We start from the raw sequence: 14,151 nt of genomic DNA on the forward strand, positions 1-14,151 counted from the left end.
CAATTTTTTCCGTCCACGATTCATTTTTGTCCATGCCTAGGGTAGGTAATTATTTTGCATGAAAAACTAAATATTCCATTTGACAAGTCATTTTTGACTACCAAAATACACCTGCAATATTCTCATTTATTTCGTTAAAAAGAAGTTTTCTAGAAAGAAATGATATTCAAGAGGGACATAATAATAGTCAAGAGACAGGAGAAAAACACAGTAGGATTTCGTCAGAGTTTCAAAAGCGAACAGCATGCATCTGTCTGAGATATTCCCAAAAGAATCAAATTTGTTCGCTTCCAATCGTCACATCAGTTCTTGGAAGAGTTTACAAAGAATTTACAACTATCCCATTTAGATCTGATTCTAAAAGTTAAAACAACGAGATCTCGTTGATGATAGCATCTTATTTGTGCTGGCAATCATCTCGCGATTGAGGTCGTACGATTAACGATCAACTTGACTATTAATTACTCTGACGTCCATTGAAAAGTATCCATTGAAAAAGAAAAAAAAGATTTGAAAAACAAGTAAATAGCAGACGTGTGTTTTATCCATCACAGCATAAAAATATATTAGAATTGCAAATGGAATAAAAGATTACTTCAACTAAAACTTTAATTTAATTAATTATTATTCAATTGACAGATTTGTTCTCTGCAAAATTTCTAGTTTGTGGTCTCTAATTTAAGCTAGCTAGCTTTCTATATATAAAAGAAAAAAAATTATTTTCTAATTATAATAAAATAATAGATTTTAATAGTAATAATTTAGATTTTTAACAATATTTATGAAATTATATGAAAGATATTTATGAAATTATGTGACGAACTCTTATATAAAATTTGTGATTCGTTATTATATAAATATTTAAAAAAATACATGTAAAAATATTGATTTTTTTATAAAATATTGATAACTACGCAATTAATTTCAAGAAATATTTTGGCAAAATCGTAATTTTATTTTTTATAAGAAAAAACAATGTAAAACTCATTTTTCTAAATATTCCTCAATTATATTTCTTATTATTTTTTCTGTACGGACAGAGATTATATAAGAGAGAGGCAAAACAATTATAAATTATAAAATGTTCATACATATAATTATATATGTATAAATTAAGAAAAAGAAAAGTTAATTAAATAAGTACAAAAGATATTACATTAATAGCATTTAATACATGAAAATGACAAACTTAATGTTCTTGGTTATTAAATGCTATTAATTTAACATCTTTGTGTTCGTCTAATAGACTTTTCTTTTTCTTAATTATTGCTTAATAAACTAGATGTTTGTTTATATATATATATTTTCTTTTATGAAAAATATTTTACCAGGATATTCATTACCTCTCCAATCATCATTTTTACACATGTTTAATTACTAATTACTTATTACGCCTATTTAATAAAATGATGTGGATATTAGATCAATGAATTAATCATCGATAAAATTAATCGGAGTTTGATCGAAACCGCTGAAAAAGTTTAGACGCGTGTGTATACACGCGCAGGGATCATGACGTCTTGTCGCGTTATTATATCTCGGTGCATCGTGATAGGCGCGCGGGCATACGTACACATGCACTCACGACTGTGGGCTGGCTGGACGAAGCTTAATGCGCAACGGGCCACGATTAACGAACGCGACGCGGCGCGACATGTGCGTACGCGCGTGGTATCGCACGCGAGGACGACACGGAATTGTCCGAAGGCCGCCTCGCACGAAACAGCTGGTCCGTAAGGAGGAAGCGTGACGAGAGGAGGACGTTCAGTGAGATTTAATCGTGCGCGCAACATGGAGAACGCGCCGAAACGTCATATCGCCGCGTCGTAAAAAAAAAGAGACCGCGAGAGTAGTCGCTGTGTCGTCGTCTCGTATCGTCGTCATTGCCATAGTCGCCGTTGCCATCGCCGCTGCCGTTTAAATGACACGGCACGATGACACGGTCGAAGATCCAGAAGCTGAAGTTCTTCATATTCCTGCTGATCTTCCTGCTGGCGCAGACCGCAGTTTGCGATGGGAGTTTCCGGGAAAAGCGGGACGCGCCGCCGCCGCCGCCGCCGCCGCCGCTGCCGGATGGGGACGGGAAGGCGGTGGTTCCCGTCAACGAGGATGCCGGAGCCAACGAAAAGCCTATCGGCGATAAGGATGGCCAGAGGAACGCAGCCGCGCCGTCCGCGGACGCGAAGAAGCCGGCGGTTGACGGCAACAGGACGCACGAGAGCATAACCTCGAAGCCACTGTTGCCGGATACGGCCGCGAATAAAACTGCACACACCCCGGGCACGTCCAACGAGGTTCGTACTTTCGTCAGATCGGGATCGTAAATCCCGCGGCAGCCGCGACTTCATTTCCCTGACATGGGTTGAACGGACATCCCATGCGATTCGGAGTACATCCGGAAGATGGTTCCGCATGAAAAGATGAGACACGAGAATGTAGAATAAAATTTTTCTACACGAGAATTCTTTAAGGATAAAAGTTTATTTCTGTATTTTCGACACTTCGTAAACAATTTTATAGGATGTAAACACGCAGAGTACAAATAACCTGTTACTGATCTTCTGAAACTTGTTTCTAATATATTGCAAATAAGTTTTTTATAATTGAATTAATATATATTCATACTTGAAATGAGATAAATATATTTTAAATTGACAAAAGAGAAAAAAAAGGTTTTGATACAGTTCAGTGACAATGATAAGGACATATACCTTGAGTATTTTATGAGTATCTTGAATTGAATTTCTGAGAACAAGAATTGTTCCTGTGCTATTCTGTTTTTGTTTTAAATCACAGTTAATAAAAAAATTTTTCACACGTGTCGTATAAGAATAAATAGCATATGAGATTAATAAGTAAAAAAATTAATTATTAGCTTATTATGCATGGGAACAATTTTTGTTGACATTTATTATACTTTATCATTGATCAGAGGAAAAACAGTAAGATAATTTGTATTTTGATTATATTACTGAGCAATTGGTACTAATTATAATGGGTAATTACAGTATATAGCAAATAACAATGTTATATTACTTATTTAAAATGCATGTATTATGCTGCATTGATGTAGCAATTAATTGTAACATTTTAATAGATTAATATTTAATACTCATTGTTATATATGGAAGAAAGATATTTATGAAATTTATGTCCACACAATTCATATGTTAATAAATATAATATATTAATAAAATTAAAATAAATTATAAAATATATTTATAAAATATAGTCAAACATTTGTTAGGAATCCTGTAAATTTAAAAAATGCAAAGACTGCTTTATAAATTATGTACATTAAGACTATGTTACATTGTTGTCTTCAATTCTTGTAATATTATTGTTATTGATTATGACATTTTGTTGCGACAGTCCAGCGAGAGCCATACATCCTTCAACACTGGTGCTCTTGTACGTGGTTTCTTAGTCTTCGTGGGACTAAGCATCCTTGTCATGGCCTACATCGTGTTCCGTAGTTTTAGGTATGATTTTAATAAATAATTATATGAACAATGAAAATGAATTGTCATGATATAAATATTTAGTGTACAGTTTAACAATCTTTTTGCTTTATTTTTATCAATAGGTTAAGTAAAACACGCGCCCAATTGGTTCGAAAGTATGGTGTCCTCACGCACAGGCAAGACGTCGAGATGCGACCGTTGCCACTGGAAGAGGAAGACGACGAAGACACGACTGTTTTCGATGCGAGTAACGTTGTGACGGTCAATGCTCAGCATCAGAATGCATAGACATATATCTCATAGTGAAATACATCGCGTTGCTATTATATATATGTATGTCATCCGTGTAATGTTCTCGACATGTGATTTTCATAACATCCAACTTCATCGCGATCTCTTGAGGTAGGTACGTAAGAGAACTATATCAGCGAGACCGATTACGGCATTTCTCAGCGTTTTAAAAGTTATTTGCTTTGTGCAGCAAGAATTTAACATCAAATATGCATCTGTGATGCACTTATCATTAACGTACTGTGCTTGTCAGCGATAGATGTACTTTTCCTAAAAAGAAAGCAAAAGAAAAAAATACAAGATATTTCTACCAACACTCTCCACCCTGTTAATATTACTATGTGATAACACAAAAGTTTAGATATATCATCCGCGAGCTAATAAAGAGTTATGGGTGGCTATATCTCTCTACTCTTATACAGATATTATATTTTAATTAATCTACGTTGTTATAATTAAAATTATATAAAAAGACATGGATCGCCTCTATTTTATTTAATTCTACACATTTAATAAGAATCGTGCAGAAAATTTTATTTCAGGCAATATCATTATAATATGATATAAATGACAAATATGCCATAACAGAGCATTATAAGCATACATTTTGAGATATAAATATATATAAAAGCGAAGTCGCATCATATTAAAGCTTAATAATACTATTTTAATAATTCTTAATAATTATCGTTTTATTAAGATGATCATGCTTCTTATAATTCTCTATAATACAAATTAATTATGTATAAATTTCCATTTTCATAAATATCCATTCTCCACTGCATGAACAATTGCATCTGCTAATCTTCGCCTTCCACTCGAGGTTTCGATGTTAGATAGTGTCCATACGTCAGCGATATTTACCGCATCGTTGCCCTTAATAATAGCATCTAAGTCGAATGACTGAGATGGATCCAGTAGACAAAATGGAATCGATTCTGTAGCAAACACTAACCCAACTATGAAATACTCCTTCACCTGCAATCGACATCGACGTGTTAATACGAATTCTTCTCAAAATTTTGTACACATAAAATGAACATTTTACATCTTTCATAAATAAATCCCACGGATAAATCTTGTCCGGATCAGATCCGAGAGATTTAATGGCACTGCTCAATTCGGAATGATAGACTTTCAATATTTCATCATAATACTGATCTCGAAATGGCTTCTGAGTACAAGAATAAATCAAAAACGATAGATCTGTGACAGGATTAGCGCAACGTGCAAGCTGAAAATCTAATATTAATGCTTCTTTTTCATTTCCAGTGTCTCGGACTAGAAAATTCGGGGCCCAACAATCACCCGCGGCTATAACGGACGTTGGAGAGTCTCTTCTTTCACATAAGTCTGAGCACTTGTCGTACAATGTACCAAATTTGTAAGAATTGAATTGTTTTTCGGCTTTACTGTTGGGATATTCCATCATTAACGCATGTTTTGTTATATTCATCACTTTTTCCTGCGAGAAGAAAAGAAAAGAAAATTATTATTTTATAATTGCATAAAATGCAAAATAATATCACACTTACATGAAATCTTTGATACCAATTCCAGTGGTCATCACCAAAATAGGTTTCTTTCAAATAACTTGTGAGTTCTAAAAATTCTTCTTTTTTTTGGTCTCTGTATGCAAATGAAATTGCGTGAAATTTGGCCAAGGTTTTTAAGATCACAACACATTCTGACCAATCCAGACAGCTTTGTCTGGATGCGGGTCCAAATCCAAAGATAGAGACATCTTCCATGACTATAAAATCATTTTCACCGTCCATGTAAGAAGCCAAATAACGAGGTATGCGAAGCAGATCACTCTGTCCTTTGTCTGCTAGGAATTTTTTAAACTTGGGAACAATCTGTAACAGTTGTTTGAGATTAAAACATTTATTACTTACAATCAGAGGGAAGGAGAGGAAAAAAATCTTTTTTTTTTGTCAAAAATCACATGCATATTCAATTGTAAAAAATAAAAATCTTATAAATTTTTACCTTTGTATAGAATATGATTTCATTGGAAAAAAATTCACCACTTCTGAAGGTGTTTCTTCTGCCAACATTTTTTGGAATTGACTTTACGACGAAATTAACTTGCACCTGTTGCTTTAGATTGTCATCTGTAACACCATAGAGTATGCCTTTGTTGACAGTCGACAAGTAACTGTCACCCTTGGCAAATCCCTCGCCAAAACTCCAATCTGTCAGCTGCACCTTTTTCCCGTTAGCCGCTTTACAGAGAATATCTGTCAGCACTTCTTCTGTAAACTTGTCACTCACGTCGCTCAAGTTAACAGTCTGACTCATGATTTATTCCACTTTTGACGTTTGAATGAAATAAGAGTTTACGAAATTCAAAATAATACTTTCACAATACTGAAATTTGATCAAAAATACTAAACACCAAGATATTAAATACTATATGAAGTATCAATACTTGAATTAAACAAATTTAATATTTTATGTTAACATAAAGAATTTTAACGATGCACTTATGCCGCTTTATCCGTCGATTGCACAATCTTTGATACAGGTAACCGTAAAAAATATCTCTCATTAAAGTTAATGAACGTAACAACTGCGAGGGCGCGCGACACTGGAATATTAATAGGCCGGAGAAACTGTTGCGAGCGGTTTATATGTGTAATCGTTATCTTATCGAGTTGTAATTTGTTACGATATTAAATTCTTAAATATTCCTCCTTTCTCCGCGATAAAATCTATGATTTATGATAAAAGGTTCTTGTTGTTTCAGAATATTTACAGCCTGATAGCACAATGAGAGCTTACATTTGATATACAAATTTACGCTTTTCGCGTGTCGCTTTTCGCGTCTCGAGAGAGAAGAAAAAAATCGTTCACATCAGCTGGTCTTCGCTGCAGATGCGCGTTCGATTACCGTGAAAAGGCTGCTCGATTAATGTATATCGCATGTAAATAGTCCTCACGCATTGATCTGCCACGTAGCACTACGCCAGGCAGAATTTTCCATTGCAAGAGAGAAGGGATATTCAGGACGAATATCAGTCGAGTTTGCATAGAGGGGATGAGTTAAGTGACAACAAGCAATTATGAAAAGCCACGGGGAGGAACGTGATTGAACTTCACGAACTCGCCGTATCGTTCTCTCTCCATTCTTCTACACGTTGTAAATTGCGTGTGCAAACTTTCAACATTCTACATTGTGGAAACATAACCTTATGCATTGTTCGATGTTAAGAGTGATACATACAACTTTAAAAAGATAAACGAATCACCAAAATGCCACAAATATATATATATAAAAAAAAGATTTCTTTAGAAGATTATGTAAGACCATGTAAAAAAAAAGAGTGGAGGCATTTAATTACAGATTAAAAGTTTCATGCAAAAGTTCGTCATATAATTTAATATATATGTTTTCTTATCAGGGAGACACTTTCTCAGATAGTACAATGTCTTATGTTCATTTTTAATGATGTAAATTAGTTTTAATTTCTTAAGTTCAATTTACTTTTTATCTTTTTGTCCTAGGATTTAAAAGATAGTAAGTTGAGCCAAAGTTATTAAAGTTAATGTTGAGAAAATAATATGCTTTATCTTAAATTTTTATAATACGAGGAAGTATACACTATTTGAAAATTTATCATTTCTTTTTATTTTTGAAGAAGATTAGAAAGATTCGCACATCAGCAATATGTGTGAGTCTTCGACAAATGAAATTTTAATTAAGAATTATCTGTTAATATTATCTTTTATTTTAAATATCTAGTTACAGCATTATTGCTTCTTATGTTTATACTAAAAGTTCATAGGTTCAACATAAAAAGTGACATAAAAAGATAAACTTGCCCATTTAGCAATGAATCATGAAACAGACAGATTCACTTAATCAGTCAATGTGCTGTGCTTAATCTAAGCTTTCTTCCTATGAAATTATGAAATAAAAAATTAATCTTTAAGTTAATAAAATAATATAGATGTTTGACAAGTTAATTATTGATTATGTTAATCACGATTTGGAGAGTCGAGTTGGATTCTGAAAAAGTCAAAAATAGATTGTATTTGATTTGCCATTAATAGATTGTATGCTGTATAATGATTGTAAAAATAACGAATGTTGGATCCTTTCTTTTTACTTCTCGAGATGGAAAATTGAATTAATTCTTTCTAATTTCCATTGTCGAAACGATTATATCATTAATGATATATAAATGTTTGCACGCATCAATGAGATATTCTGATTCTTATTGACTTTTCTCTTGCCGAGGATATAGCATGTTTCCTCGTAATCATGTACTGATAAGAATGTACTTAAAGTTTTGATAAGACATGGAATAACATGTGTATTGCTATCGCATTGAATTATAAAAATCATACAATATTCTAAGAAACTTGAAAATTGACAGCAACATACACAAAATGAATAAAAAACCGTCCGTTAGAAATATATTGTATAAGCTTCCAATGCATAATATCAAATCCATAATATAAACATAATATTATGTAATATTACTGTAACTAGAGATTTTTATCATTGTTAATATTTCTCAGAAACATAACAGTTATATGTGAATATTATGAATCGATTATCACATTTTTTAAAATTGATACAACAAAATTGATACAAAGATATGCAAAGAAAATATATTTTGATCAGAGGAATAACTAACATTCGAGAATCGCTTTGTACAAGAATTTCTCTATAGAAAATTAAATATATTATTTATTTAGATAATAACATAGATTATTCTTATTAGAAGCATCGCCACAAATATTCTAAATTGTATCGAATCATGTACTGATAAGAATGTACTTAAAGTTTTGATAAGACATGGAATAGCATGCTTATTGATATCGAATATCTTTGTCATCATAAATAATGTGATTTTATGATGAAGTTTTTTCGTATTATATATATCCTTTCTCAACAGCATGAACTATTACATCCGATATTCTTTGTCTGTCGTTTGCTGTTTTGATGGTAGAGAACGACATCAAGTCACCGCAATCTACCGCATTATTACCCTCAACAACAGTTTCTATGGAGAATGATTCTGATACATCTATGAGAGTTAATGGAATGGCTTCAAGTGCGGCAAACACACCAAATCCGAACTGTTCCTGTACCTGTAATTAATATCACTATTGTCTTTCGTTACCTAAGAAGAATTAAATCATAAAATGTTTTTTTTTATACCTCTTTCATAAATTGATCCCATGGATAGATTTTTTCTGGATCGGACCCAAGTAATTTGATGGTATCGCTCAACTCCGAGTGATAGATTTTTAACACATCGTCAAAATGTTGATCACGAAATGATTTTAAGGTACAAGAATAAATCAGGAACGATAGATCTAAAATAGGACTCGCGCAACGAGCAATCTGGAAGTCGAGCATCAACGCCTGCTTTTGATTTTGTCCAATGTCGCGGATTAAAAAGTTTGGTGGCCAACAATCGCCCTCGATTATGACAGATGTAGGAGCATCTTTTCTTTTGCAGAATTCTGCGCATTTTTCGTAAAGAGTACCGAATTTGTAAGAATTATATCGTTTCTCAGCTTTGCTGTTGGGACATTCGATAGCTAATATCTCTTTAATTAGAACTTGTACCTTTTCCTGCAAAAAGACTGCTTTAATTTTATGAAAGTCTTAATATTTTGCTGTAACTTACGTGATAACCTTTGTACCAATCCCAGTGACCGAAGAGGGTTTCTTTTAAGGAATTTGTCATTTTTGCGAATTCTTCCTTTCTTTGGTCTTTGTATGCAAAGGAGATCGCATGGAATCTGGATAATGTCTTCAAAACCGCTATACATTCCGCCCAATCGAAAACATTTTGTCGCGATACTTTACGAAATCCTAAGGAAGAGCCATCTTCTAAGACTAGAAAACCGTTTTCGCTATCTGTAGACGAGATTATGTAATGTGGAATGCATAACAAATCGCTTTGTCCCTTTTCTGCCAAAAAGTTTTCAAATCTGGAGGCGATCTAAAATTAGGAGGACAATTTATCTAATTACACAAATGATTGATATAATTTTTTTTCTAAACAAATATACAATTAGATAAGTTCCAGAGAGGAAAGTACGAATCTGTCATAATCTTGCCTCTGTATAAAAAATGATTTCGTTATAGAAGAATTCGTCACATCTGAGAGTCTTTCTTAATCCAGAATTTCTTGGCATTGACTTCACGACAATATTCGCTTCTACATGTTGCTTTGGATTGCCATCGATGACACCACTCACTTTGCCCGTGTAGACACGTGATAAGTAATTGTCACCTTTATTAGATGCCTCATGAAAATTCCAATCTGTTAGTTGCACTTTTTTCCCATTGTTTTTCTTGGAGAGGATATTTATTAACACTTCTTCTGTGAACTGATCATTCACTTCACTCAATGTAGTACACATTTTGACTTATATTTTTTTTCCTGATTTTATGAGCGTCGCAATTAAAATGCAATTTATTTAATATCTTATCTTAAATGACACTATTTATTTGTATCAGTCACTATTTATATCAACAGTGCATAGATTGATGTTATAAGGTAACGAATTAACTATAAATGTAACCAATTCTAGAATAAAGATGAGAATGATGTGTATATGAATTTATATAACTTATCTTGCTAATGGACTTTATCATTGTTTGATAAATACGAGGCATTAGCTAGCGAGTTAAAGAGTAGAGTGGGATATATTTGTGATTCACAGCTGAAAACAAATTACATAAACTCTGCTAAGAAATAATATACTTTCAAAGTATCTAATTTATTAATATTTATCTGTAATAATATATATTTAATTATTTTATGTTTAATATTGGCTAAACTTTTTGTTATTAAAATAAGAATTTTTCATATAAAATACTTACCAAAATCAAATTTTATAAAATTTAAAAAAATTTTAAATTAAAATAGTTTTTAAATAAAAAATACTTGTGATATTACAACTATTGTCCATTATTTCACATAAAGTCAAAAAGTAGGAATGAAATAATAAATCAACAAATGGGAGTCGAAGGAACTATAATGAAGAACGTAGAAAGAATGGAATTAAAACGTACGTGGTACGGTACACGTGCGAATGCAAGAGACAAGACTATTCAAGTAGGTTCTAGAATGGCAGCCTCTGGGAAGACAGAAGAGGGGAAAATCAAGGTAGGAGTGGCAACAGAGTGTACATAAAGCAATGAGCGAAAGAAATCTAAGATCAAAAGATTGAAGAGGATAGAAGTAGGGCATCGGCTAACGTCGAAAGACGTTTTAAGGCTCTTGACTCAGCTAGGAACTCTGCGTTGACGATAGCGACATAACGTCGCGGTAAAAATTAGAAGCTTATTCATTCTTGTTCATCTTATTCCTATCCTTATTTCTATCTTTATATCAAGTGACATGCCAATAATGAAATTTGTTATTGCACCTAATTTTGTTATGCGTTTAATCGTACAGATGTGACTTGTCTCGTATTTACCAAATTCGTAGAAATGGATAGCAGCTAAAGTTACTTTCGAATTTTATATGTAAAAGCATATTTTTCACTTTTTTCAGTTGTTAAATTGTGTGTTTTTCTATCTGAGTAAACTTCATTTCAAGTGCCTTTTACGATTATAAGGGGAGAAGAAAGAATAGTAGCCATTTATTTTCACAAATGTCTTAAAACCATCTCAAAGTATTGTATTAGTCAAATATCTCTCTATTTGCAAATTAGGTGCAATTTTGTGTCAGTTCTCAGCTTATGACATCATAATTCTAATACGATCGCAGTGATTAGTCAGAAGTTTTAAAACCGAAATAGTAATAATAAAATCAAAGTATCAAATATAATATCGATAAATATATTTTAGAAATAATTGTATGAAAAAAATTTAAAGATTGAAATGGAGAATAAAGATGGAAAGAAGTAGTATAATAAAACAAAATCATATAAATATGCGCACATACATAACTAACACAATTATATTTATATGTTACAATATAAAATTTGTTTATAGGAAACCTAAATTCGGAAATATTTTTGCGTAATGTCTGTCAGATTATAAATTCTGATAGCATGCGTTATAAAATTGCCCTAACTTATGCTATCTTGATAAATTAATAATATCGTGAACACAACAACCTGTAAAGGCGTATTTCAACTAAAATCCATTTCTTTATAAAAAAAAAGTATAAAACTCAGGAGTATATTTTACGTGTACTTCGATGTGCGTATGTAATTAAAATCTCATTCGAAAGTAAGACAAGCGTAAGTCTTCGCAAAAAAGCTTTTATTTACATTTGTTTCGTTTCGTTTAGCGTCTAGGTAAATTTATAATTGCAATAAAATCCCACACAAATCGATCGCGCACTCACATTGATCACTTGTTGTGGAATGTGTTTTACATAATAAATACAGTTTTTCAGATAAATTAAAATACAAATCTTGCATATCTTTTTATACAACCGAGAAATGTATAAATTCCAATGTGTCGAATAGAATCCAGTCGGATTCCATTGTAACAGTAGATTCACTCACGACGAGCCCGTATACCTTATTTACAAATGTCCATATATAAACATATACATTGCGACTTATTGATATACGAAGTGAAAGGTAAAAAGTACTATTTTGTACCTTAGAATCTGAGAAATAAAATAAAATGCTGGCCTGTGTGTGTATGTGTGTGTGTGAGACGTTAAATCGCACTTATGTCATCTATTCTAAATCGGTAATAGTATTTTTTTTTACGTCTTATTCTCCTTCGATTTATTAAATGTAAACCTGTTGACGTTAGTCGCGACTTGCCTAACTTAACGGCTAAACTTAATGTGACCCGCAATTCTTAATCTAGTCTTAGCCGCTAACTAAATCGTACAATTGGACTGATAAATTATCGTCGACTGTACAAACATCGCTTTCAGCTTGACACAATCATATCCTAATCTCGGAATACCTGAATGAGAATCGTAATTGTTTTCCCCAGTTGTCTGTGTTTGGACCTCGCGTGTAATTTTTGTAAAAAATATACTTCCTGCTGGTCATGAAGCTGATTTTATGTCGAATTTCCGTATCGTAACAGTAGATTCAAAAAAGAATAAGTACCAATTGAACAGGTGATTAAATACTTTAACGTACAACTATGTAAAACAGTGTTATTCAGGATTTGTACATAATTTTAGGCTTAGAATTAATACATATCGTCTATTCGTATTATTGCCTTTTCTATTTTTCCCTTCGTAGCTGTTTGTTTACAATGTGCAATGATCAATTTCAGAGAAATTAATTTAAGATTATTAGAAATTTCTGAAGTGTATATATGTGATATACTATATACATATATTGATATATATGATATTGTATACTTAGAACATATATATAAAATTTTATTTATTATTTTATTTTTTTACGTATTATTTTATATATTCCTGTATTTTTAATAATTATTATAAAATATATTATATAATCTATAATAAATATCTTATAATAATAATAATAATAATATACTTTTAAACAGGATTGACATACGTCAAAGATTAGTTCTTGAGATCCATCATTGCACGTTATAAAAAGATAGTTACAAAGTGAAGAGTAGGAAACCAATAGGCAGGAAGATCGACATTAATTTCAAGCCCAAAACTATAAATTCTGGACAGCACTGATTATAAAATAAATCTATACGATTATAAAAACTGTTGGGACAATACAACGTCGAAATCTTCTATAAGATAGCAAATAAATAGCCACGTGTTTGTTAAAGCACGTTGGAATTCCTTATGTGGCGTTAAAATCAATTTAAAATCATTTGTTCCTCCAATATGTTCCACAGCCGTGTTCGGTACTAACAGTGAACATAAAACCGAGAGAAAAGCGTTTTCCTATATATTTCAGTGAGACACATTATTTCCTTACTTTTTTTCAATCACATGAATCTTAATAAGTACCAAGTGTCTAATGTAAGATCAAGTTTCGATACCCTGAACTACCCACATATAGGTAGAGGAACCCCAAATGAGTTCGCCGTATACTTTTACTTGCTTATCGAGGATCAAAATAAATATGTATAGATATCGTACGGCAGAGGCTTGGCTCGGACGTCGATGCGAAGCGGGAGAACAGGAATGGCAATTAGGTTGTCTATACACAGGACATATCTTACATAGAGTACGAGATAAAATTAATTTAGACCGAAGTTTGCGAGGACGACGATTCCCGCGAGTGTCGATATATATCCTATGTTTCATCGACATCAATCATTACGTCTGCAACAAGAAAAGAACATTGATTATAATAAATCACTCATAAAAATGAATGATGGAAAATAATTTTATGTAGACATACGTCAAGCAAATCTTTGAACGTACATCGACTATTCGTAATATTAACCTCTTTTCTAAAAAAAAAAAAAAATGAATGAAGATCTACGATTAAAATGATT

The 14,151-nt window shown here is 32.2% G+C and overlaps 4 protein-coding genes across 11 annotated transcripts in view; 1 reads left to right on the forward strand and 3 right to left on the reverse strand.

The window, feature by feature from the left end:
* The first annotated feature begins 1,432 nt into the window (after positions 1-1,432).
* Positions 1,433-4,229, forward strand: LOC105424192 (uncharacterized). The gene is made up of 3 exons (XM_011634288.3): positions 1,433-2,294; positions 3,373-3,482; positions 3,587-4,229. The coding sequence occupies exons 1-3, from the start codon at positions 1,935-1,937 to the stop codon at positions 3,750-3,752; spliced, it is 636 nt and encodes a 211-aa protein (XP_011632590.2). The 5' UTR covers positions 1,433-1,934; the 3' UTR covers positions 3,753-4,229.
* A 15-nt stretch (positions 4,230-4,244) lies between these two features.
* Positions 4,245-7,107, reverse strand: LOC105424191 (uncharacterized). 4 transcript variants are annotated; one of them, XM_089082510.1, is made up of 5 exons: positions 6,652-7,107; positions 5,748-5,872; positions 5,291-5,614; positions 4,804-5,220; positions 4,245-4,733 (listed from the first exon to the last, which is right to left on the reverse strand). In XM_089082510.1, the coding sequence occupies exons 1-5, from the start codon at positions 6,683-6,685 to the stop codon at positions 4,515-4,517; spliced, it is 1,119 nt and encodes a 372-aa protein (XP_088938636.1). In that variant the 5' UTR covers positions 6,686-7,107; the 3' UTR covers positions 4,245-4,514. The 4 variants fall into 4 exon arrangements, with proteins under 4 accessions (XP_088938636.1, XP_088938635.1, XP_088938634.1 ...); XM_089082509.1 differs by having other exon boundaries at positions 5,748-6,128; positions 6,652-7,102; XM_089082508.1 differs by having other exon boundaries at positions 5,748-6,128; positions 6,543-7,102.
* A 1,245-nt stretch (positions 7,108-8,352) lies between these two features.
* Positions 8,353-10,797, reverse strand: LOC105424190 (uncharacterized). 3 transcript variants are annotated; one of them, XM_089082513.1, is made up of 5 exons: positions 10,612-10,797; positions 9,843-10,115; positions 9,407-9,724; positions 8,932-9,351; positions 8,353-8,861 (listed from the first exon to the last, which is right to left on the reverse strand). In XM_089082513.1, the coding sequence occupies exons 2-5, from the start codon at positions 9,918-9,920 to the stop codon at positions 8,643-8,645; spliced, it is 1,035 nt and encodes a 344-aa protein (XP_088938639.1). In that variant the 5' UTR covers positions 9,921-10,115; positions 10,612-10,797; the 3' UTR covers positions 8,353-8,642. The 3 variants fall into 3 exon arrangements, with proteins under 3 accessions (XP_088938639.1, XP_088938638.1, XP_088938637.1); XM_089082512.1 differs by having other exon boundaries at positions 9,843-10,315; XM_089082511.1 differs by having other exon boundaries at positions 9,843-10,451.
* Positions 10,798-11,986: 1,189 nt separating this feature from the next.
* Positions 11,987-14,151, reverse strand: part of LOC105424189 (uncharacterized) — a 130,294-nt gene continuing 128,129 nt past the window's right edge. For all 3 annotated transcript variants that reach the window (XM_089082495.1, XM_089082493.1, XM_089082494.1), the window contains one exon: positions 11,987-13,975. The gene's annotated coding sequence lies outside the window, so the exon portion shown is untranslated. The remainder of the gene's footprint in view (positions 13,976-14,151) is intronic.

This window comes from Pogonomyrmex barbatus, unplaced genomic scaffold, assembly GCF_055798465.1.
Source record: "Pogonomyrmex barbatus isolate J1 unplaced genomic scaffold, ASM5579846v1 scaffold6, whole genome shotgun sequence".
NCBI classification, from domain to species: Eukaryota; Metazoa; Arthropoda; class Insecta; order Hymenoptera; family Formicidae; genus Pogonomyrmex; species Pogonomyrmex barbatus.

What these genes read in the sequence shown, in the direction of transcription:
- LOC105424192 (XM_011634288.3), top strand. Translation starts at nt 1,935, where the DNA reads ATGACACGGTCGAAGATCCAGAAGCTGAAGTTCTTCATATTCCTGCTG. An exon ending in CCCCGGGCACGTCCAACGAG is followed by an intron (nt 2,295 to 3,372) that starts GTTCGTACTTTC and finishes TTGTTGCGACAG; the next exon opens with TCCAGCGAGAGCCATACATC. An exon ending in ATCGTGTTCCGTAGTTTTAG is followed by an intron (nt 3,483 to 3,586) that starts GTATGATTTTAA and finishes TTTTATCAATAG; the next exon opens with GTTAAGTAAAACACGCGCCC.
- LOC105424191 (XM_089082509.1), bottom strand. Translation starts at nt 6,059, where the DNA reads ATGAGTCAGACTGTTAACTTGAGCGACGTGAGTGACAAGTTTACAGAA. An exon ending in ATTGGTATCAAAGATTTCAT is followed by an intron (nt 5,221 to 5,290) that starts GTAAGTGTGATA and finishes TTCTTCTCGCAG; the next exon opens with GAAAAAGTGATGAATATAAC. An exon ending in GGGATTTATTTATGAAAGAT is followed by an intron (nt 4,734 to 4,803) that starts GTAAAATGTTCA and finishes TGTCGATTGCAG; the next exon opens with GTGAAGGAGTATTTCATAGT.
- LOC105424190 (XM_089082512.1), bottom strand. Translation starts at nt 10,148, where the DNA reads ATGTGTACTACATTGAGTGAAGTGAATGATCAGTTCACAGAAGAAGTG. An exon ending in ATTGGTACAAAGGTTATCAC is followed by an intron (nt 9,352 to 9,406) that starts GTAAGTTACAGC and finishes GTCTTTTTGCAG; the next exon opens with GAAAAGGTACAAGTTCTAAT. An exon ending in GGGATCAATTTATGAAAGAG is followed by an intron (nt 8,862 to 8,931) that starts GTATAAAAAAAA and finishes TATTAATTACAG; the next exon opens with GTACAGGAACAGTTCGGATT.